Raw genomic sequence first — 25,472 nt, forward strand, 5'->3', positions numbered from 1 at the left:
GTTATCGGGTTTTGTTCAAGTGACCACCCTCTTTCGATCCCCCACCTCCACCCGCTTGAAAATAATTTTTTTATTGAATTTTATTTGAATTATAGTGTATGAAAATTGTCAAAATAATCAACTTTCAACCCCCATAACTTTTTATGGGGGTGAGACCGCCGCAAATTTTTTATGGAGTTTTACTCAGGTGACCACCCTCTTTTGATCCCCCCTACCCCACCCCCATCTTACCCCCATAAATTTTTATGGGGGTGAAACCGCCACGAACTTTTTATGGTACAGTGGTGGGGGAGACCTTCTCTTTCGATCCCACCATGGGGGCCATCATCTAGACATTTACCGAGGACTCAATGGAAGTCAATAAGAAATAGGCGAGATAGGTTAGTAAGACACGTTCTCAGGCATGAAGGTCTAATCAGAGACATATTAGAGGCAGAAACGGGAGTTAAGAGGAGTAGAGGTACACCTAGATTAGATTATTGTTCGCAAATAGTTAAGGATGTGGGCTGTTCCAGTTTTAGGGAAATACGAAGATGAAGATGATGAAATAAGCCATTGTTTTATTATTTTGAAAGATTGCTGGAATCCTTTATTATATTTTCAGGGGCTGAAATTTATTCACAAATCGATTTTCGAGATCTGACCCGTCGACTGTGTGTACTCGTGGTGGAAGGATTAGGTGGATGTGTGGTAATTTTATGGCTGCTTAAAAAGGATGAAATATTAAGACACACCTACAAACTACAGAGACAAATTCGTACTTTAAAAACGGATCCGTTGGTTAATTACCAAAATTTATTTAAAACTGCCTCGACAAACACCAAATTGGTAGGGGTTTTATATTCCGCGTGTGGATGGGTTAACCTTTTTTTAATTTAATAGGTGCAATTCAAACTTTCCTTATTTGCAAACTAGTTGGAAATTGGAACATTTCTTCAATTAGCACATAAATAAGTCAATAAATAGGAAAGAGAAACTTACGTGATAGTCCCCTAATATAATAACTAGAAATGCAGGAAATTATCTATTGATCACGCAATTACATCGTTAAATGAATTTTAATAAGTTTAATTGAAACTGATCACATGGCGACAGGCAAATACATTGGAGATCATTTTATGAAAATTTCCACGACCACATCAGTCGAACCCAACTAGGGTATTAGCATTTAATGTTTTCGGCAATTTTAAATATTAACTAAAATGCCCAATTGGCCAACGTCTCACGATAACGTCAGAGAAGAAATCGAAAATTTTGTAGGCTACGGAGAAAGAATATTAAAACAGTCCCTTCTGGAACCGCTTAGCAACAAAATTTCTCGCATCTATTTGGGGTTTTGCTGTTTTATTTACATACCTTTGCAGGTCATCGACTTATTTCTGCATGATAACATGGTACCAGGTGAGTATTTACATATACTGATGTAGATTTTCGCTTTTATTAAACGAAACGAGTAGAATAAGTTAGAACTCCCAGATGGACGAAAACAATAAAAAAAGATATAAAAATTCGTTAATGAGCGTTTTTGGTGTAATTCAATGTCCTTATCAAACTTGTGATTCATTTGAAATAGTCCAATAAACGTTATTTTCTATTTGTATTTGAATATACCAAATGCCAACTACGATGCCTAATTATAAAGACCCTTTTACACAGAACGTGTATTGCCGATGCCAAGATTCATATTTTGTATCAGTATCATGTCCCTAAAAATCAAATTACTCTACGTTTCCCTGGATAAACTAGGCACATAGTTTAAAGTAAACAATAAAACATGGATTTTCTTCTTGTAAATTGTTGTTAAATAAAATGGATGTGGTACTGACAAAACAGTACTGTATAAAAATAAATAAAAGTAAAACAATGATACTGGTATGCAAGGGATGAAAAATTGGAAAAGAGCGAATATAAAGATAGGAGACGAAAAATTAGAAGAAGTGGTCGATTTTAGGTATCTAGGAAGTCAGATAAGTCAGGACGGAAACCGTAGTAGGGATATAAAGCAGACGATAGCGCAGGCTCGAGTCGCCTTCAATAANCTCTTAAATGAAAAAGAATCATAAATTTAGTACTAATGTTTTGACTATTTTACTATTTTTTGCTGTAATAACCTGTTAATCAATTAGTTGCTTCCACTGTAAATATAACTTATGATTAGATCAATAATTTTAGATCATAAAGTGGTGGAATTCATTAGGAGACTACTATATTTTTAGGTACAGACATCATCTTTATGGGACTGGTTAATCTAATACGTTTTCATTTCGAAATACTAAAGGTAGCCTTCAAGACAGCCAGCACACGATGCAAAAAAAAACGGCGAATTATAAATAACAAACAAAGTACTTATGAAACGTACATTTGCGCTTTAAATTTACAAATGGAAAAGGAAATAAAATCACTGGCTATCTATTACAACGATATTCTGGAGTTAGTAACTGAAAATTAAAATTTTGTAAACTAAAATCGATTCAGATTAGAGACAGATCGACTGTTTAGCACTTATCGTTAAATGAACACAGTAAAAACAGTAAAGTCAAGAAATTATTTACTAATTAAATGTGTAGCCTTTTAAACAGATTTACGTAATATTATTGATGCAAATAAGAACAAACAACAGACTGAATTCAAAGTCAAATAACGTATTCATTTCTGGTCATATCCCTCATCAAATAATACTAAATCAATCAATTTCGATTAATTTGGTATCATTTAGTGCGAAATATGATACGAAAATAATAAGTTATTTGACTTTGAAATCGCCAATTTATTCTATCGATTATTATCTGTAGAAAGTTTTGTTTAAAAAATATTTGAAGATACGGGAAAGTGCAGTTTACAACACTCTCCTTGAAGTTAGCTTCAAATATTGCAATACTGCCAACATAACCTAAAAGGCTAAATCGCAGAGGGCCCATACATATCCATAATGCAATAGGGCAGGCAACTACCATGACGACTACAAATTAACAAACGGAAGAAAATGAACAACGAAATGTTGTCTTTTTCTACGATAACTTCATGAAAATCATAATTCTAAACATATCTGTCAAAAAAGAAAGTTGGCAACACTTCGAAAGTTTGTCCTTTTGTGGAGCCAACTTCAGAGATGATGTTAAACTGCACATCCACTCTAAAGTGCATTCAATGATGCTTCAAATTCTAAAAATTACAATTCCTACATCTGACGTGCTAATTAAAAAAATTTGTAGATACTGCAACACAATAGGAAATTACGTAAATGACATATTGCTAACTGAAATTTCATTATCAACGATATCGTTAGGTATTCTGCTATATACGGTTCAAGATGTATGTAATTCTTATAACTTTTTAATGTTGTCGAAATGTTCAAGGACCTTTCTTATTTTAGCCAAGTAACGTGAGTGTCGAAATATTTGCAACACAAATGGTATTTTTATTTAGCTGGACTGTAAGGCTATTTTTCTTTTGTTATTGTGGACAGGCTGTTGTGGTACTATTAATAAATGCTATAATACAAATCAAACAAACGCAAAAACAGCACATCTGGAAAATACGTAAATTTTAGGTTGACGATTTACATCACAGTATACGAGGGTGGATTGATAAGTTTCCGGCCTGACCAAGAAAAACAAGGTTTTTAAAAATTTTTTTTTTTTATTTCTCAACAAATTCTCCTCCAAGGCTGATACATTTCTCATAGCGGTGTTCCAGTCTATTAATGCCATCTCTATAGACTGATTCGTCAAGCTCCTCAAAATAACCATTTACAGCTTCGANTATAATACAAATCAAACAAACGCAAAAACAGCACATCTGGAAAATACGTAAATTTTAGGTTGACGATTTACATCACAGTATATTTGAAACTGACTGGATGGTAACTTCACAATCGTATAAAAGCTCTATGAGATTAATTTTGATACGAATGAGAAAAACATTTTATATAAAATTGGGCAAATTTAAACCACTCAACCTTGCAACATTTGTTCAAGTGAGTGTAACCAATTTTTATGATTTTACTTGCATGTACAACAATTGCAAAATCGGAAATCGTTAGGTAATCTTTAAGAAAAGCCTTCGACTTCGTGTACATTAAATACGCTCTAATAACGAAGGAAATATATGCCTCGTAAGAAATCAACTTTGAAAGGCAAACTAATTTAATTTAACAGAAACCAAAGAATTTTGTAATAATTTAAGTATACTTAGGTAAGTATAAAAACAGACTTCAAAACTTTGCTTTAACTAAAAAAGTTAAAAACGGGAATTATCCCCCAAGAAGTTTCCACCCTTTCAGGTGGAATACATTCATTCAAATTTAAAAGGAACTACCCTTGAGATATTTCTATTCCAGTAAAAAAGAATAATTTAAAAATCAGCTTAAAAATAATGCATAAACTTCTATAATTTAACAATTTAGAAACCATTAATAACTTCTGTTTTGAAGGTATCCGTTGTTCTAAAAACTACTCAAATCACTTCCAATTAGATACAAGCCTAATGGTATTAAATGGTATGATGTATATACCTATATACAATAAAAAATTTTTGAAACTAAGGAGTTTAAAAGTATCAAGTGATTTAGCAGTCACGGAATAATCGACCAATAAGTTAAAATCAATGATGTAGGTAATTTTGTAATTTCCGACTTTTGATCTAGTTTTCGAACTTGAAAATGGCTCCAGAATCGCCTTAGCATATTGAAATTTCAATTACAGTATGGTATAAAAATAAATAAAACTAAAACAAAAACACTGGTATGCAAGGGAAGAAAACGTAGAGAAAGAGCGAATGTAAAAACAGGAGACGAAAGAAAAAGTGGCTGATTTTAGGTGTCTAGGAAGTCAGATAAGTCAGGTCAGAAGGAATAGTAGGGATATAAAGTAGAGGATAGCGCAGATACAGTCGCCTTCAATAAAAAAAAAATACTTCTATGCTCGCGAACGATTAATTTAGAAATTCAAAAAAGGTTGTTAAAGGTATATGTTTGGACGGTAGGCGCGGAGGAAAAAAAAGGTTAAAAGCGTTCGAAATGTGGTGATACAGGCGAATGAAGAAGATACCGTGAATAGAGGTTAGAAATAAAGAGATATTAGAAAAAATAGGAGAGCAGAGGGCTCTATGGAAGTCAATAAGAAGTTGTCGAGAGTTGACAGGACACCTTCTCAGGCATGAAGGTCTAGTCAAAGACATACTAGAGGCAGAAACAGGAGTTAAGAGGAGTAGGGTCAGACCTAGATTATACTTTGGCAATTATAAAGCCAGATTCTAATTCAACGACAAAAGATGCCCACGAAATGGCTCCTCTATTAACAGTTCGTTGTTTTGTCCATCTATTTCAAGTTATAATGCTCTCTTCAAGAGCAAAAATTGTATTTCTTGAGCATTGAGGATATAAAACTTTTAAATCCTAATGTGGTGAAACAATTATCAATCGAAAATGACATCCTTTTCGTTTTGTAATTTTTTATAATCCCACAAGTCTAAATGTTATTTTTTATTATTTATTTTTACCATTAAATTTTCAAAATGCCTCTCACTGAGTTGAACTGATTACGAAAAATGTACGGAGTATTAAAGAAACACTCTAAGACAACAAACGTGTTGCCCTTTATTTTATTAAAAATCACTTAATATACAATAAAACGTTTCTGATAGTCTTTAAACTCCTCCACCTCCTTGCATCCTCCCACAACCACAGCCACAATACCCAGTATTGAAAAAATACTTTTTTCGTAATTTGGAAACCGAACATTTTTGGAGTTTTATATAATACATATACGTAGGTACACCAATATAAAACAAATAGTGTTACTCCTTAACAAACACTTTGCAGAAACAATTGTTTTCAATTGGTTAACGACTTGCAGTGATGAATGAGAGACAATGGAAAGATTTTTCAATTAAACAAAAGACTGACGGTCAATTAAATAATGCAACTAGTAGGATACCTACTAACTAGACGTTTAAATAAAAACATACTTACGTATTTTATTTTTTGGTATTTTTACATGTAAAATATGAACTGAAAACAGAATGATTTAATTTTCAGATTCTGAAGACTGCTTATTCATTTTTTGCCGTCTTGCGGACAAAGAATTCTTAACTCATCAAAAATGGATTACATAACTAACAGTTTTAGATTTACACTAGATTAGTATTAACAGATGGTATTTAGATATACGACTGTTATAATTAAACCAGTTAATCACAACAGCAATATCATTCGATTAATAATTACATCTGAATTCCAGTCATTCTTCGGAAAAACTTGAAAGGATCAAGTTTTCTGAAATAATACTAAGGAATTGTTTTGGGAACACAAGATTTTTGCTAATTCTCTTTACTTAGCACAACAACAAATAATAACGACGACGAAAAAATATAAAAAAAAAAATACAAATAGCACAATATTACATAAGAAGAAAAGAACACCATGAATGGAAATAAATGTACACATTACAATACTGGCAAAACTCTGAACCAATATTCATCATATTACTCTGAACAATTTCAACATAGTATGATAAAGTTTTCATAAATCACTTTTAGGGTTCCGTATCTCGGATTAAAAAAATGGAACCCTTATTGGATCGCCTTACCGTTCATCACGAAGCAGCTAAGAGATATCTAGCTGAAATTCATAACGAATACACAAGTCGTCTAGCAGTATTTTAAAAAAAATAATTTTCTGTCTTAAAATCATCAAAAGATAATACCAATCAAAGTGTATTTTCATATTTACACACTATACTTCGTTTAGTTTCTTTAGCGATGTGACCTTCAGTTTGACCGGCGCAAAGTAGAAAAGAACAGCACTAGGCCAGAAAAAGAAGGAGACAACTCTCGGCCAAACTCTTAACCGGTGAGGAGCGTATAATCCGTACAGTACTGCACGGAAGAATTGACCATTTTATCCACTAAAATTGCATTGCTCAAATGCGCTGTTATTGGTACCATTTACCACTGAAAATATCAACAGGATGTTTATTTATATTTGAAGACATATTAAAGGCTTTAACGCTTGTTTTCGACTCGCACTACTATTCATGAGTGAACAAAACTTTTGGCAGGTACTGTATGAAAAAGTATGTTTAATGAACAAGAGTCGAGAGTATAATGAGCTTTTATCTCCCTACCTACGATTTTGCAGGCGCGCATCCAAGACATTGTGGCACATCGCTAGAGAAGGTAAATGAAGTATACCTTATTGGCTACATGAAACATCAAAACATAGAGGGTACTACAGACCTGACGCTCGAAACTGACGAAAATTTTAAAATGGTGTGAATGCGCGGTGGCTAAAGTAGGCAGTTTTAGTTATAACAATTGCCTTAAGGGGTGCTGATGAGGTATGATACGATAGAAATCGCAATAATTCAACGTGTGCTAGTTTTCCCAAGAACTTATTATGCAATGTTTTTAACTATATTTATTTTTTTATTATCCTTTTCTCTATGCTCATTAGTAAGCACTCTTACACCTGCATTTCTTTTTAACCAATGGAAAATGATTAAAATTCTGTAATTAGCTATTCATATTCTACGTGCATCATTATACATATACACCACCTCAATTAGGACCTGGCATCTACCATTCTCATATTGCTTATTAAATGTGAAAATAACCATACGACGAACTGATAATTCTAAAGTAAATAGAAGCATACAAATATATCCCTGGACTGTACTGTATTATTACGCAAGCAATGATTGAAAATGTATTTACTTAATTCCCAACAACATAATCACTTAATTGTATTCAATCAGAAGATGCTATATAGAAAATTAAATCACTACAAATGCATAGAGAAGTGATGCTAGGAAATTCCACCGTTACTTTGATTTAAACTTTTGTCTGAATAAAAGCGATTTAATTGTGAAACTACCCGGTAAATTAATTTTGTTGCGATGAACGTCGAAATAGAGGATGAAAATATGAACGAAGAAATGGAAGAAATTGAAAAAATTATGGGTTACAGTATGAAACTGCTCGATTTTGGACTATTGACTTGGTTGGGAAAAAAAATTAGTTACACGTATATATTTTTTTGTTTCTTCATTTATTTACCACTAGAATTTATCGACCTATTTTTCCATGACAATCTAATAGAAGGTAAAGTAAGTCCAGATTTAGGGTGAGTAAAATAATCCTAAAGATAAGTGTCGTTTGTCACATCGATTAAATTAAAGTCGTTTTTTTAATAATATGTTTTTCTTTTTAACGTTCGGTCTAATTGTTTAATTTTCATTCTTTGTTATTATTTCTGAAAAGTTCTCGTAACTTTTCTTTAACGCAACAGCTCCCGACAACGTTATTACAGTCTATTTGAATTTGTTAGAATTGTGACCTTGAAGAAATCTGCGCGAAGATAGAAAGAATACACACTAGGCGTGAGCAAGACAGAAATAGTTGGAACAAGCTTGAACGAGCAGAGCTCTCGATGGGCGGTCTTAGGAGATCGGCTAGAACTGTACAGTACTAGACGAAAATGTTTAGCCACTTCTTAAAACAAAAATGTATATAAATTAACAATAGAAAACAAAGCAAAAATTTTATAGGTGTGTAGAACGTTAAGTTAATTCTCTTGTTATTATTTTTGGCTAAATATGCTTTTAAATAAAGTATATTCCTAAATTTTAACGAGGCAGTTTAAATAATTTTGCAAATGGTACTGTACACTTTTGTCTAGTTCTCGCTCGATGATCGGTGGAGAAGTGAGCTCCGCAGACAAATATGATTGCATTTGGAATTATGTAACGGCGCAAGGGAAGGGGCATATCTCTAACTTCTTGAAACGAACAGTTACTGCTAACGTATCGATCGCCGCCTATGGCATTCATTTTTTTTTTCGTGCTGCTGCCGAGAATACACAAAACAACTGCCACGTATTAAATTCTCTTAATAATGGGAAATTTGCCTAAATATGAAATAGTAACTTATTCTTTTGAGAAAACTGAAAACATTTTGTAGGTGCTGAGGAGTATTCCCAAATTGAATTTCAAGACTTAGTACGACGAATATGCGTTCTCTTAATCGAACCTATACACGCATTTGTTATGATCATGTGGATAATTAAAAAGGATGAAATTATCAAACATTCCTGTAATATCCAGAAAAAAATTCGTACACTGAAAAAGGACCCGATTATTCGTTATAATAAAACGTTACATGACATCACCGCTGGCGCCAACATAATTTCAAAGGTGTACTCGGTTTGTGCCTGGAGTATAGCAATTTCAGCAACTTTCGGTGATTTTTTTGGGATGCATTTAAATTAAGATTAAGTTAACTAACAACCAGAACTAAATAAATAAGAAGGCGTTTAAGGATAACGGCATACTGTTTACTTATAATATACTTATCGCACAATTGATTTGTAGGGTCTCTGTTGGTATTAATTTTTGATGGCGATAAATTCACAGTAACAGTACAGGATCATTTTAATGAAACTGTCACATTTTTGTATACACAACAGTTACCTTACTATTGTTGGATTCCTTGGAACTATAGAAAATCTAAATTAGCGTTTACGTTCGCTATTTTTTTTGTAACACTTCCAACTGTACCGTATATTACCGGAGTACCAGGTTGGTGATAGCCAATAAACAGTGGCAGCACACACGTTGTTTCTGAAATAAGCAGCAAACTATGAAAGGTTTTAACTAGATATAATGGGGGATCGCATGGTGAGTAAAGTAGCATGGTTAAGGGACAAAAAGAAATTTGTAAGAAAAGCAGACGAAGTTGCAATCCAAAGCCGGCCCTGGTTGTGAATTGGCAACGTATAGAGAAATTGCGATAACAACCATATAACTTCATCGATGGAAAATGCAAACAGTGACGGTTGTGGAACGATTACTAAAGTAAATATCAACAGCTTACACTACACATAATTATCTTTAGACGCCCATTCCGATAACAATTAATTAAATAACTACTTTATTCATCGCTGATGGTATGCAGTGCTATTTAAAGTACAACCCGATATGGTGTTAGCAATACAAAATACAAAAGAAATACTCGTACAACACGAATACTGCAGCTGATTGAATACGGCGTTGCAATGTCGTATTTCTGTGCGTGATCGTACCAGGGCCGGACTGTTACTTGATTGTATTTTTTCTCAAAAACGGTAGACTTTCGGACCACTAATAATTCACTTAATTTTCTTGTTTCGTAGTGCCCAATCACCTCCGGCAAGCTTGATACTTATTTCAGAAACAACCTGTAGTATAAGTAATATGTGAAAAATAAAATGAACGAAATTAAATTCGAGTGGATCAGACAGCGCACAATAGCGATAAATGTCGATCTTTTTAGGTATGGACATTCTCTTTTTGGATTTGACTAATTTAATACGATTACACATGGAAATTCTCAAACGGGCTTTCAAGACTATTGGCGTAAGATGTAATAACACACTGGACATGGAGAAAGAATTAAAATCACTAATAGAATACCACATCGACATAATTAAGTTAGTAACCGCTTGTGAGGCAATTGTCTATTGATAGTATACCTATACATATCATACTTGGCGGATCTGAACTTTAATTGACTTGGGCCAAATTAGTTGGAATATATAGGTACCTCGGTTAACTAGCGGTAAATAAAAAATTCTTCTAAAAACACCATATTTTTCATAGTCAAAACAAGAGCTAAAGTTGAAGTTCGAATCCTAATAATAGCCGTTATTTCTTTAAGGGGAGGTTTTTTAGATAAAAAAATACCTTGATAAGAGGATGGGAAATTCGATATAGTTGTGTTTATTAATTTCACCATTTTGTTTCAATTGTTGAGGTTATTTATATTCACCATTTTTACCATAGTAGAGACAGTCTTGCTTAAAATATTCCTTATTTTAATATTCAGTAAATTAAATTTAAAATACTCAATACTCATTTCAATAGGTATAACAGTTAAAATGTATTCTGCAAATTCAAAAGATCTAATCAAAAACTTGAATTTATGGAATCTAAAAACTTGAATACACAAATTTCAGTCCAAGCCTGTCGTTTCAACTACATTTTCGACACCCAAGACATCTTTTGCGCTGCGGTTGCTATGAAAGGTTGTAACGTGTTGTAAAGTCAATTCTCTTATATCTTCGAGGCTACTATGTAATCCTCTTCAGCGCTATAACTTTACAATTTATCAAAGTTCAGCGGGTATACGTTGAAGTACAAATTACTTCATAGCTTGTGGTTCAATTTTATCCTGATATCTACGAGTATAATAAATTTGCAGCTATGGTAACATTATAGCAAATTATGTGGAATTTATAATTTTCTTGCTAATTATTTCGTCGACAACAATAATCGGCATCTTGCTGTTCATACTTAAAGAAGTACGTATGGAACGCTACTTTTTACAAACGTCATTAATTTCGTCTTTTTAGGCAAGTACTGGAAGTATGGACATTTTTATAACTCAAATATTCTTTTTCCTTACTTGGACTGCAAGGATGTTTTTCTTGTGTAACGGCGGACAAAACGTGGTGGTATTATCAAACGATATACATTCAAATTTGAAGGTACAAATTAATATTGTTGTAATGAATTTAAAGGTAGAAGATTTAGACTTCAGTGTATATGAAAGCGATTGGATTACAGCATCCAAGTCTTACAAGAACTCTATGAAAATTATCTTGATGCGAATGAAAAAGCCATTCTACTTTCGTATTGGAAAATTTGGTCGATTGGATCTTGCATTATACACTCAAGTATGTACAATTTATTTTTGAATTCGTCTTTAAAATGTTAGATAAACTGCACTAAAAAGGATGGTCAATTGGATAACGTACAAAACATAACCCGTTTTCGAACGACCAACACTACCCGTGGGGATTCAAACACGACCACGGATCCTTAGATATACATAAGCATACTCTACTCTAATTATTACGAATTTATTCTAATGGAATACATAAGGAATAGAGTAAGAAAAATAGAAATGATAACACTTGTGTAAATTGCGCGTGATTAATTATATTAGTATTCGGTACTGTAGAAAAAGTAGAAGAAGTGGCCGATTTTAGGTGTCTAGGAAGTCAGATAAATCAGGACGGAAGGAGTAGTAGAAATATAAAAATTCTTTTGTTGAAAGTAAATGAATCGGTTCTTCTTATTTTCGGAGATTTCCTAAAAACACTGCATCTATAGAGTTGTTCGGAACGTCATTTCGTTTTTTCCCGACAGAAGATTTAATTGTATTCTTTTGCACCCAACTTCACATTTAAGCCGTATAATTTTTATATGCTTTGAGAGCTCATATAGCAAGGCTTGTGTGTGAAAAATTCCAATTAATTCTACGCAGTAGTTTTTGGTTGGTGCCCTTTTAAATATGGAGAGCGATAAGCAGCATTTTCGACATATCTTACTGTTTTACTACAGAAAGGGTAAAAATGCTGTTCAAGCCAGAAAGAAATTGACTGATGTGTATGGAGAAGGTGTGTTGACAGTACGCCAGTGCCAGAACTGGTTCGCTAAATTTCGATCCGGCAATTTTGATGTCGAAGATGCACCACGTTCGGGAAGGCCGGTTGAAGCTGATAAAGACGCGATAAAGGCATTAGTTGATGTGAACCGGCGAATAACAACACGTGAGATCGGATTGAGGTTAAATTTATCAAATTCAACAGTTTATGACCACTTGAAAGGCCTGGGATTATCCTCGAAGCTCGATGTATGGGTTCCCCATGTTCTCACAGAGAGAAATCTGTGTCGCCGCATTGACGTCTGCGATTCGCTTCTCAAACGTCACGAAAATGATCCGTTTTTGAAGCGCATCATCACTGGGGACGAAAAATGGGTTGTATACAACAACGTCAAACGCAAGAGGTCATGGAGCAAAAAAGATGAACCGGCTCAAACCATTTCCAAAGCCGATATTCACCAAAAAAAGGTGATGCTGTCTGTTTGGTGGGATTTTAAAGGAATCGTTTTTTTTGAGCTTTTACCGGATAACACAACGATTAATTCGGAAGTCTACTGTCATCAGCTGGACAAACTGAATGATGCACTTCAACAGAAAAGGTCAGAACTAATCAACAGGAAAGGTGTAGTGTTTCACCAAGACAACGCGAGACCTCACACAAGTTTGGTCACTCGCCAAAAGCTTTTACAGCTTGAATGGGATACAATGCTACACCCACCATATTCTCCAGACCTGGCACCATCGGATTATTATTTGTTCCGGTCACTCCAAAATTTTTTAGACGGTAAAACCTTCACCTCAAATGAGGAGGTCAAAAACCTCCTCGATCAGTTTTTTGCCAGCAAAGACCAAAAATTTTATAAACGTGGAATTATGCTACTACCAGAAAGATGGCAAAAGGTGTTGGACCAGAACGGTCAATATATAATTTAATAAAGTATTTGTTTTTTATACGAAAACTGTCTTTCATTTTCACAAAAAAAACGAAATGACTTTCCGAACAACCCTATATTAGCACTGCCTAGGTATTTGGAAAAATTATACGGCTTAATAAAGTATTTGTTTTTTATACGAAAACTGTCTTTCATTTCCACAAAAAAAACGAAATGACTTTCCGAACAACCCTATATTAGCACTGCCTAGGTATTTGGAAAAATACTTTATTGCAATTTAAATAAGGTGCAATACATTTTTTTAAATTCTCAAACCATAACCAGATACCACATACAAATTGTAAAATTGATTAATTAATTAGATGGTAATTATCATTAAAATTAGGTCTATTACTCGTAAGCGATTTTCTATTATAGAATTTACTTTTAAAACATTTTAGATTTTCCATTCCATTTCCTTCAGAAACCACAAACTAACATATGTATAATTATTCGGTGACTGAATTCAGATTAACTATATCATAATCTCCACCACTTCACTTTCATTAAGTTAATGCATTTTTAAAAGTGCCTCTTTTTTTGCAGATTCTAAAAACTGCGTATTCCTTTTTTGCTCTACTACAAAACAAAAAGTCTTAACTAATTAACCTATGATGGCAAATTAACCAGAAATGAATATTCCACATTTGCATTCAACTATTCACTTAATTACACGTATATCCAAAGATCCAAGCACAAAAAAGGTTCACTTACTTTTTAAACTACACTACAAAATATAATTGATTTTTAAAAGTACGTAATCTGTACCTACTTACACCTTGTACAATTATAAACATAAGTAATAGAACAATAAAATCAATCAATCGCATCAGCTTGTGTTTTCTTAAGTCTAATAATATAAAAAAACTACCCAAAAGGGTTCTACATAGTGTCTTTCTACTGTTTAAGTTGCTTTCAAAAATACGTTTTGTGTTTCTATTCTTGATAAAAGCCTCAGCGGTCGAAGCAATATTACAAGTGTTGAAAATCAAAGTCAGTAAGGGTTAAAAGTTTTTAACTAACGTTACGCCCGGAATATAACCCATTTTCTGTACAAATTAAAATAAGGGAAGAAATAAAACAATATTGTAGAGTTGTTAACCATTATACCAAAACACTTTTCTAAAGTACTATAAATATTACTTGAAGCATTATATTTTATTTAGGTAAAAATGTTTCACAAGAACATTATCGGTAAATATATTGATCACTGATCAGTGACACTATGATGTTCAATAATAAAACAGGTCAGTCAATTCATAAAAAATATATACACAAAAGGAATGATGCCCTAGGATCCTGTAAAACTATCGCAATTTATTCGATAAGAACGAGAATATGAATTTCAAAATTTGGTCAACAACAAAAACATTTTTCAAAAAGAATCATTTCAATATTGAAATGACCTTGGCTAGAAAGCTCACAAAGGTCAATCGCCAAAGGTTCATCGAAAGTAAACAGAGACACAAGACAACATGTTTTATAACTGTTGATTCTAAATAGATATGTTTGAACATTTCTTTGCTTACTTAAATAATACAAAATTTATGTTCAAATATTTACTGTTGGATTTAGTGTCTTTGACACCAATGATAAGTAGATATGTTGCGCAAATGTATTTCTGATACTAAGAAGTGATATCTGCAATAAAAAAATAAAAGAAGCCACAAAAAACCAGTCAAATAAATATAGCCTTTTATGCATCACCATTGCAGCTGATTAGTCATGAAAGTGAAGCCTCTAAAAAATACAAGAAACCAGAACGCCTCCAAATTCAAGGATATTCTCCTCTTTTGGTTTTATTACCTTATAAACAGATCAGCAGTATCGTTGTTAAAACAAAGACCCCCTTTGTGGAGTTAGCAACAAGTTAGCTTTTTTGACCTAAATTCTCAGTACCAAATAAATTAATTAGGTACTCATTTCTTTTACATTGATTTAAAATAATTTATTACGTTTCAAAGTAAAACAATCAATAAGTAAAATAAGATACCTTACATGCAATAACAACTGAAACATTGCCAAATTTATTTGGAAGGAATAGATGCCTAGCAACTTAGTGGCCATGAAATATAAAATACAGGGCACTAAAAGAATGTTTAATGGATCAGTTGACTTAAACTCATCTTAAATTATTATTATAAATGCACAGATAATTGTTAGAAACAAATATAAAAAGTGGTAACTCACATTACTAATCTTGACACAAGGGATGAAACCATCTTCACGTTTTCACAAACTGCTCGATAATGTTCAATTTATTAAGTTCATAGGACCAGAAAAAATATAACTAAAAGCACCAGTTGTCGAAAACATGTCGAACAACTACTTTATTTATTAATATAACCACACTGTACGTGGCATTTTATCTGCGTTTTTTCTTCTGTCACATTTTGTACTGAAGCCTTGTCAACAACGAACTACAACACAGCCACAGCACACTAAAATAACTGACAAACCAGGATGCAATTAAATAACATTTGAAGACCATAGGGACATCTGTTATCTCTAACGAAAAGTAATACTATTACAATAGAAGAAATTGTAAGGATATTTATAAATAACATACAATTTACAAAGAAGTGTTCATCTGGAAATCACTTATCGATTGACATAATTATTTAGTTTCCTACGTTACAAAATTCGTTTTAGATGCTACAGAATAACTAAAACTACTTTTAGGTGCATTTACCGTCACGGCAGGTGCTGCCACCACACAGGAAAGTCTAATTTCAAAAACCGAAGCGAATGAGTTCTGCTCTGCTTTTCGTTATATTAAAGGCCACGGAGTGACCACTTACGAATTTCGACGAGTTTGTGCGACTTCAACCGAACCTTTCATTCCTAAGTATTCTTGGGTTGCTCGAGTGTTTCCAACCAGCCCGAAAATCTTTAGTTGATACGTCGCGCGCTATTTTCCGAATTTCAAGTGATGTCCAGTTCTCATATGTTGCGTTGACAGTTGATTGTTGTATGAGAGAAGTGCGTGCGTGTTTGAAATGGCTCTAAAATGTCGAGAAGAAGTTGTCGGAAAACGTTTTTTGTCTGTGAGTGGATGTACGAAATTAAAAATAGACAAAATTCGTGAGTGGGGGTGGAGGTCGGGTGTAATACGTGCCGCCAGTCACAGGGATAACACTAACAAAGATCTACAGGTAAGTGCGTCCCATAAAACACGATTATGTAACTAAATTGAAGATATTCGACGATCTGAATGTTGTTATTGTACTTTTGTTTATATTTTTCTTTTACATATTTATATTTCTACGTGACAGGTCGTTGGGTTTCCTAATACGATAGTAAACAATATAATATTATAATTAGTTAATACCTGTGTTTTTGGTATGCAATTTGAAAATTAAATGTTAACATAACAAACAACAAAGATTGCTCCCACAAAATTTAAAAAATGAAACCAAACAAACTTTTATTCATACTATTTACGTATATAGATATAGGCATAATTACACTTGTGTGCCTGTAAAAATAAGAATTAACATCGGATTCCTGTTTACATCTGGAGTAGTAAACAGGCAGGTGTTTGCAAGTGTGTAACCCTTTTATCGAAGCGATCTTCCAAGTCCGGAGGTCAACGAACGTCCTTTTTGTGTCAACTTTCTCCAACGTTTCTACTCGTGTCTACATTTATTTAGTTCACAAAGATTTAGAACGAGCTGAAACGAAAAATAGATAAAATTGTTCACATACCTTGCATACATTAAACATAAATGTATGTTTACAGTAATTTAGTAATCCTAGTTACGTTATTCAACATATAAGACACACATAAAAAAATGTGATATTTATATTAGAATATTATATCCGAAAAGGTGTTGATTTCAAATCTCAAGGTTCTTCTAAACATAATAGAATTAAACGATTCAGTACTAGCCCAGAGACTACCTGAAAGTCTCTACCTGAAAAGGTACCTGTAAAACCGAAGAAAAAAAACTGAGTACATATTGGGTAGGTATTGCTAATTTGATGCACCCAAAACAACATATCTTCAAAGTCTTGGGTGTTGTACCTGTCAGTGTAACATCAGGTAAAATCGTAATGATGGTAGGTACTATTTTGCCCTAAATCTTTCTAATTACGTAAAACTTTTACTTGAAGGTCTTCCAAACACAAATTGAGTGAACTTATTCATGTTTAATAATTTTAGTTTTAAATTTAAATTTGAATTGCATACGGGAAAACAAGCGTAGATTATTAAACAAACTATGGAGGTTGTTTATTAGAGAAACTGATTTTACGAAAGTTAATAATCCCTACAAAAGATTTAGGTAATTAAGTGAATTTTATAAAAAGTATAGAATATAACATTAAAAAATATATACAAAAGTTATTACTTTTAGAATAGTGTGACAGAGCGACACAATATTTAAAAAAAGTCCTTTATTAAAGTCAACAGATCATGAATTTCCCTTATAAATATGCCATTTTCTGTTCATTGTTACTATATTTAAAGATATGCTTTGTGTGGGTAGATAGGTACCTATATGTTATTAAAAGGAAACGTGAAATAACCAAGGTTCATTCAAGGTTACCCGCAATTATTACGATGGATTACAAAGATTGTAACGTATTTTAAAATAGGTTACCGACTGTACAATAAGTAACAGGAACTTTAATGGTTTACGATAATTATACTAGTGTTACAATAATTATTACGTAATTATTGCAGTTCTTGGAAGAATAGCGGTACAACGTAATCGCATATAATTTATAATAACACCACCTTTTTAATTACAAGTGTTTGCACGTAATTTAATAAAACTGTTGTCGTAAATACAACTCCGCTCAAAGCAATTTTTTTTTGGCGAATAAACAAGTTTTTGTTTTTTTTTATTTAACGACTAATCTGCTTATGAGTTTTTATTAACGTTTAAGAAGATATATTATTTTCTGACGTGTCTGTTGTAAATTCCAGTTGTGTGACTATAAAAAGAAATGTGTAATTTCTATGTTCAGTAAACATTTTACCTTATCTGTCTGTTCAAAATTAGCATAGGTTGTACGCAATAAAACAGTCGCATTTACTTTCTTCTTAGAACGCCTACTTTTAGAAAACATAAACATATAGAAAAGAGATGTCAGATAGGAATTGCAGCGGACACTAATAAAAAAAAAGGAATAACACTACACCAATTAATGTGTAAAAGAAAGAGATGCAGACAAGCAGAATTCGAGTATGTTGTCAGCATCGGACTTTAAAGAAAGCTCAATATTCTCAAGAATGTAGGATGTAGCCTAATGTTTTTCGTATTTAAGCAACCTCCAACCGCTGCACCACATACTATTATTCGATTATCTCTTTTCAGTTTGTCTGTACTACTCATGAAGCATTTCCTAACTTAACGAGAGCGTGTTCAAAACGCAAATAATCACTACAGTTTCAAGTGGAAACAAAAAAAATGATACATCCATTCTAACAAATAATTTATCTATTGCGAACTTTGTCAGTTTTGATCGTCCGAACCCTATTCTTTATTCCACATGTTCGTTCACCAATCTATACATTCATGCGACATAAAAAGTACTGACAAAAAATGCATAATTTCTATGTTCGGTGAACTTTTTACCTACCTATATTCGTATCGAACGACACCTGCACAAAATATAATCTATACTTATTCAGACCTTAAAATTAGCTTCTCTCCACATATTTTCAATAGAAAAGAATTCTATACATTTTGTAATCGAAGTTAATCCAAAAAATGTAATTTTACAAAGTCTAAAAATAACCACACCATATTTCATGCAATCAACATTGTTCAGTTAAGTTAGTAAAAGAATTCACAGAACCATTTATTTAGTTTGATAAATTCTGGCATTCCATTTACATACATTCAAAACACGTGTTCCATATTACCAGTCGCTACACTTGTAATGTATAATAAAAATAGGGGAGGTTGCTCTCACTCTACCATTAGCATTTCTCGTAACGTGCCCGGTTCTTCCGCTTCATTTCATAACGAGCAGATACTTAAAATAGGGGAAGAAATTCGCTACAAAAACTCGTAAACTCATAGCAGGTGCTACACGGAAGGCACCCGAAATTCCGCACATACAATTAGCTTTTTTTGTAGTCTAACCACTTCTTATACTGTTTTTATGCACGCATTAAGTATTGTGTTTACCTATCCTTTGACTGGGTAGGTACACATAAAAACTAGTACACAGAAACAGGTAAACGATACCCAAATGTATAATTGGATCGTTACAAATTGCACATGATACGTAACTGTCTCTAAATTCACTCGTGGATCATAAAATTGTTACGGTGCTGTGACATGATCCCAACTTCAATTTGCATTTTGTATGGGCATTTCGGCGAAAAAGTATGTAAAACAAATGCAGATCAAGTTGCCATTTCCGCATACAGAACAGTTGAACTGTAATTTATGAATTTGTCTGTTGTGACATGTGACCCTGATATCTCCTGTAGGTGTGAGCTTGTGTACGAAATCTTTGCGTAATAACAGTCGTTCGTCGTTGGAAAGTATGGCCGGCGTCTACATTTCAGCGCCAACACACTACGATAACCATGGCAACGAGTCTCACAAACACGGGTTTTTCGAGTTTGGAGGGGAAGGGAATGCGAATCGGAGGCGGTTCTAAACGGCGGCCATGTTGCCACGTTCCATTGTTCTGCACGCTGGCGCCCTCTTTCGTACAAATTACGAATCACAAATGTAAATATTAGCATAAGAAATTAATACGAAATAGTATGGGCAAACGATAAAAAGGTTATTTCCAGAAGGAAACAACTAATTATATTTTATTGGAAAACGAACGAAAAGACGTTTTTCTTGTATCTGGTAGGTAATATAATTTAACAGAATGGCGATTGTAGGAAGTTAGATTTATAAAAACCAATAAATTCTTTATTGTGACCCTTGCCTCAATACTTTAATTAGATTTGTATTAAAATTATAAGCAATTGTTTTTTTTTTCAATTGTTTCAGGTTTTGGTGGAATATGATGGCGTAGAATGGAAACGCAGAGAATGGATAAGTGTGTACGGCACCTCGTTTAAATTGTTTTTCGTAGAACAAGACCTGCTATGGTTTCAAAGGGAGGTGCCTTTCTCATACGACACCCTCCAAGAAAATTCCGATAACGCAACCTCCACCTCCGTCGTTTCATGGCCCGTCATTGTAAGTTTTCCACGTAAAACGTTCTCCTGTAATTCCGATTCAAGGTCACAATGAGTAATATTGCTTTCCCGGAAAGTTTTGCGGCTACGCTTTGGAATTGATTGTACCAAATTGAAAGGTAGCTGTTATAGTGTCAGGAACCCAAAATTTAATTAAAAAAAGACAAGGATGATGGGTCCAATTCTCTTAATACACTTTTTCAGAAACAAAGCAATTTGACCTTTTATGATTCCCATTTTCGAATAATTCGTTGCTGAATAAATAATAAATGGTAATAGATCGAATTTCGAGTAATGTACCTTTATATAGGTACTTATCGTCGTTTTTTCGAATAATTCCAATTAAAAATGTATAGTTTCGTTAGAATTATTATTACTGCTGTTTCTTTACCTTTTTTTGCCTGTGGTTGGATTACTTGGCGTTGGATATAACCTACTTGACGCTATTATCCGGCATCCGCCCGGATACCTACCAAAAAAGCATCATATACAAACCTAGTAATCCTCCCATGTCAAATGTAGATAAACAAATAAATACGTCCTTGCAATATACGAATATCAATGCAACTTACGATAGTTATCATTTATTTTATTTAATTATACACCTGATAATACATAGAGATAGCATTAAAATTACTTTCAATTGTTTACGCGAATAGCCATAATTCTTCCGCGAACAATATAGGTATGTATACCGTTGTAGGTAATGGAAATACGGTTGATGTACGATTGTAATCTTTCCAACAATGCCGTTCTTAAAGGGGATAGATCACTCGACGCGAAGCGAAACAAATTAAAGGCAACCGAAGCGCTCACTCACCGATCTATCCATCCGCATATCTGTCTGTCTCGCAATCGTTCGTTCTCTCTCCATTCTTCGGCCGATCGTGTTTCGTTTTGTTGCTTTGGCAAGCGAGTTTGTAGTCATTTGACGTCGCCGTGACGTACGCGGGGCAAGGGGAACACGAAGCGTGTTCCACCGTACAATAATAATAAGCAACTTTGCATTGTTGGGTTGTTCGCCACCGTCTAATGACGAAGGTCGTCGCTTGGAGTTGGAGCAAGACAAATTGTTTTTCGTACACAACAAAAAACACGCCGATTACTGCATGTCATTAATATTTGCGCTTGTTTGCTGGAACTTACGTGGGGGGGGGAGGGGGAAACTGACTGACTCACTTATACATATATGTATATGTATAACATCAGAATAGTCTAAATGCTTACACAAAAGAACAAAAAAATTAAAAAAGGAATATCAACAACGAAAGATTTTCATTTTTGTGTTTCAGACATTCACTTCTTTAATTTCGTCTGTTGTTCTGCCTTCTCATCTCTATCCCGCTGAATGCCTCGTGGATCGAGAGCTTGTGTTCATTGATTACGATAAATTGGAAACTAAGCCATTGCAGGTAGGTACTTTTAGTTATAATGTCGTGCAGCGAATAAAAACGTAAGAACAAGGCCCACCAAAAGTTCATGCATATGGGTAGTATTCCATGTATTTCTTCATGGTGGAATCATACAATCAATTTCAGTATCCTGCTCGAATGACAATATTTAGCTTCACATTTTTTCGGTTTCTAGTTACTATTTATCTACTTGAACAACCAAGTTCATAATGACCAGTAATTTGTCGAAACTGTCAGATGCGAATCGCGATTTAGATCTAATTGTATCTCATCAGCGCGTCATAAACAATTTCGATATAACACAGACCCACTCTCTCTATCTGCTGCCTTAAGACAGAGTTTTATCAGTTACCACAAACAGCATGGTAAACGTCATCTATAGTATGTATATTGCAACATTTATCGTTAGTGGAATTGAAAAAAAATTGAACAACATCCATTTCTCTGGATTTTTATTAATAGTTAAAGATTAGATTGTTTAAAAAAATTAAGTAGGTACCTAACAATTAAATAGTTTTGGGAGATACATTAATAATAAATAAAATTGGATACAAATGGATCGATTTAAAGCCAATAGAAAAGAATAAATAATTTGCGTTGAGAAAATGACTTTCTGAAAATGATCGATTTGCTGTTAGTGTTGCAATCTGCAATGTAACAGATGATGTTGAGAAATCGATAGGGTCATGTAAAGTGATTTATTGCACTCTAGGGCAGCCTTATACAATCGAGCTCGACGAAATTACTCCGATCGCCAAGGCTTCCAAGAGATTCTAATTCCAATGATTTGTTAACCTTCTTCTCGGTATTACGGTTGTTGAATCTATTGAAAATAAACTCTGAGCCATCTAAAGTGGCGGCTTAAGTAATGAAAATTCCAGAAGATTATTTTGTTGAGCGGGTAGCATTCGCAGAAATAAGAAAGTCTTGCCGAATTTTATCTAGTGACAATGTTAAGGGACAAGAATCCTTTTTGAGTTTATCTTTGCAGCTGAAATTTAGTAAAAATGTTGTACTATAGTTGGGACATTTAAAATTAGCATAGTCCGCAATAAAACTGTCGCATTTACGACAGACGTTGTAGGGAGTGTCGTAAATATAGAAAAGAGATGTCAGATGGCAATTGCAGCGGACACTAATAAAGAAGAAAGAATATCATTACACCAATTAATGTAATAGAAAGAGATTCAGACAAGATGAATTTGAGCATGTTGCCAGCGTCGGACTTTAAAGAATGTTCAACATTCTCAATAATTTAGAAAAGCAAAGTCGCTTATTTAAAAATGTAACTGGAACCAGGCAGTTATAAAGCCGACCCTGACCTCTTGCGTACCTAAGTAACTTCTAAAGGTTGCACCGCTTACTATTATTCGGTTATCTCTTTTCACTTTGCCTATGCTACTCATGGAGCATTTCCTAACTTAACGAGGGCGTGTTCAAATGAAGTAAGAAACAAGAAGGAAAATACGTTCATTCTTACAGATAATTTATGGTGGACTTCGCCAATTTTGATCGTTCCAACTATACCTGCGTATCTCCCTTATTTCGATAAAAGAGAGAATACACCTTTCTGAAAGTTTTCAAACTATATTTATCTTTGTAAGCTGAGGTACCGTAAGGTTGTAATTGCACTTAGAGACTTAGACTTGAGCCAAGGCGATCTATTGTTGGTAGTTTTATTGCATGAGCCGCCACATTAGATCGCTCAGAGTTTAGTTTCTTATTCTATCGTGAATGTCTTATACGTTGCAATGTGTATCTGGCGTCCAATGCAGGCATTTTAAATTTGGGTTATGTATTGTTATATATTCATTTGAATTTATACGAAAAGAGAAAGAATATATTTATTTAAGAGATTTGTAGGTAGATATACATATGTAGTCTTCCTTAAGTCTACAGTATCATTTGGGTATTTTTTCAGAATTATATTCATGTTCAATTTTACATAATCAGCTTTACCCTTTTATTAGGCCACGCCTTAAGTGTATCCGCTGATCTGAACTACTGAACTGCGATTAATTTTTTGTTTTCCTGTTGTATTTCCTCAGGCGTATAATTCAGGATTTAGCATGTTCTCTTTAATTTGATTTAGGAAATACCAATTAACAAGGAATGTTTGGAAGCGAGGACTGCAGTTAAGCGATGGCATGAACAACAAGATGGTCAGAAAATTCTTCTTACCACCCCAAGTGTCTTAGTAGGCTATCGCGTTGAAGTTTACAGATCTCAGGGAACCACACAGTGGTATACTGCCGTCATAATCGGTTACAACGAAACTACAAGGGTAAGTCTTTGTTGTATACAGGTCAGGCAAAACGTAACCGAACATAGTACCTATTTGCACTTTTTTTTTGTCGTGTGGAATAAATTTTTTTAACTACGTCTATTTGAAAATACCTCTTATTTTTCTGGAAAATGTCTTTAACTAACCGAATTTTCATATCGTTCAAAGGAAGAAAAGGGGGGGGTTGTAATTCCTCGAACAGAATTACTCGTGTATTATGGATCAGTTTGATTGATCGTCACCATCATTATAGAGTCGTCAGTCTTAAGACTGGTTGGACACGCAAATCCACTTTTTCCTAGCCTGAGCTAATCTAGATCTACCTCTACACTTCTTAACTCGTAGTTCTATCTCTGATTTGTCTGTAACTAGTCCTTCATACCTGAGAAGGTGTCTCATAATTAGGACGTTCAAAATTGGCATTTATTTTCTTCTTTTAACTTACTAACTAGATTAGATCGGTTGCTGACAGAACGTCCACTTTTACTCAGGACAGACGTTGTAGGGTTGTCGTAATCACAGAAAAGAGATGCCAGGTGGGAATTGCAGTGGACGCAGAAAGAGATGCAGACGAGCAGAATCGGACTTTTATAAAAGTTTAACATTACTTAACATAACATTATTTTTCGTACCTAAGCAACCTCTATTCGCTAAACCGCTTACTCTATTATTTGGTTATGTCTTTTCACTTTGTCTGTATTACTCATAAAGCATTTCCTAATTTAACAAGGGCGTGTTCAAAACGCAGAGAGTGACTACAGTCTCAAGTGGAAACAAGAGAGAAGATACGTCCGTTCTCACAGATAATTTATTACAATCTGTCAATTTTGATCGTACCAACTATACCAATCTATCTCGCCTTTTTCTTATTGACTTTCATGGCGCCCTGTGTTCTCCTACTCATTTTAATACATTCTCAATTCTAACCTTCTAAAAATATTTGTACGAATCTTCCCATAACACATTGTATTTTTCAAAAGATAATGTCCCCCTGTGATTATTGCATGTACAGTCCATTTCAATTTGTTAGAATTGTGACCTTGAAGAAATCTGTACGAAGATAGAAAGAATACACACTAGGCGTGAACAAGACAGAAATAGTTGGAACAAGCTTGAACGAGCAGAGCTCTCGATGGGCGGTCTTAGGAGATCTGCTAGAACTGTACAGTACTAGACGAAAATGTTCAGCAATTTCTTAAAACAAAAATGTATATAAATTAACAATAGAAAACAAAGCAAAAGTTTTATAGGTGTGTAGA

The 25,472-nt window shown here is 33.8% G+C and overlaps 2 protein-coding genes across 2 annotated transcripts in view; both read left to right on the plus strand.

The window, feature by feature from the left end:
- Positions 1–2,233: 2,233 nt before the first annotated feature.
- LOC112906781 (putative odorant receptor 85d) lies at positions 2,234–14,004 on the plus strand. Its single transcript, XM_025981687.1, has 7 exons — positions 2,234–2,342; positions 8,959–9,237; positions 9,369–9,575; positions 10,309–10,465; positions 11,236–11,335; positions 11,387–11,710; positions 13,902–14,004. Exons 1-7 carry the CDS (start codon positions 2,234–2,236, stop codon positions 13,953–13,955), a joined length of 1,230 nt encoding a protein of 409 aa, XP_025837472.1. The 3' UTR covers positions 13,956–14,004.
- Positions 14,005–15,581: 1,577 nt separating this feature from the next.
- Positions 15,582–25,472, plus strand: part of LOC108737402 (probable JmjC domain-containing histone demethylation protein 2C) — a 17,929-nt gene continuing 8,038 nt past the window's right edge. Inside the window, exons 1-4 of the mRNA XM_025981688.1 lie at positions 15,582–16,510; positions 20,327–20,518; positions 21,810–21,929; positions 24,022–24,213. Of these exons, the coding sequence (XP_025837473.1) occupies positions 16,355–16,510; positions 20,327–20,518; positions 21,810–21,929; positions 24,022–24,213 (660 nt within the window). The 5' untranslated portion in view covers positions 15,582–16,354. The remainder of the gene's footprint in view (positions 16,511–20,326; positions 20,519–21,809; positions 21,930–24,021; positions 24,214–25,472) is intronic.

Source organism: Agrilus planipennis, unplaced genomic scaffold (assembly GCF_000699045.2).
Source record: "Agrilus planipennis isolate EAB-ADULT unplaced genomic scaffold, Apla_2.0 scaffold143, whole genome shotgun sequence".
NCBI lineage: Eukaryota > Metazoa > Arthropoda > Insecta > Coleoptera > Buprestidae > Agrilus > Agrilus planipennis.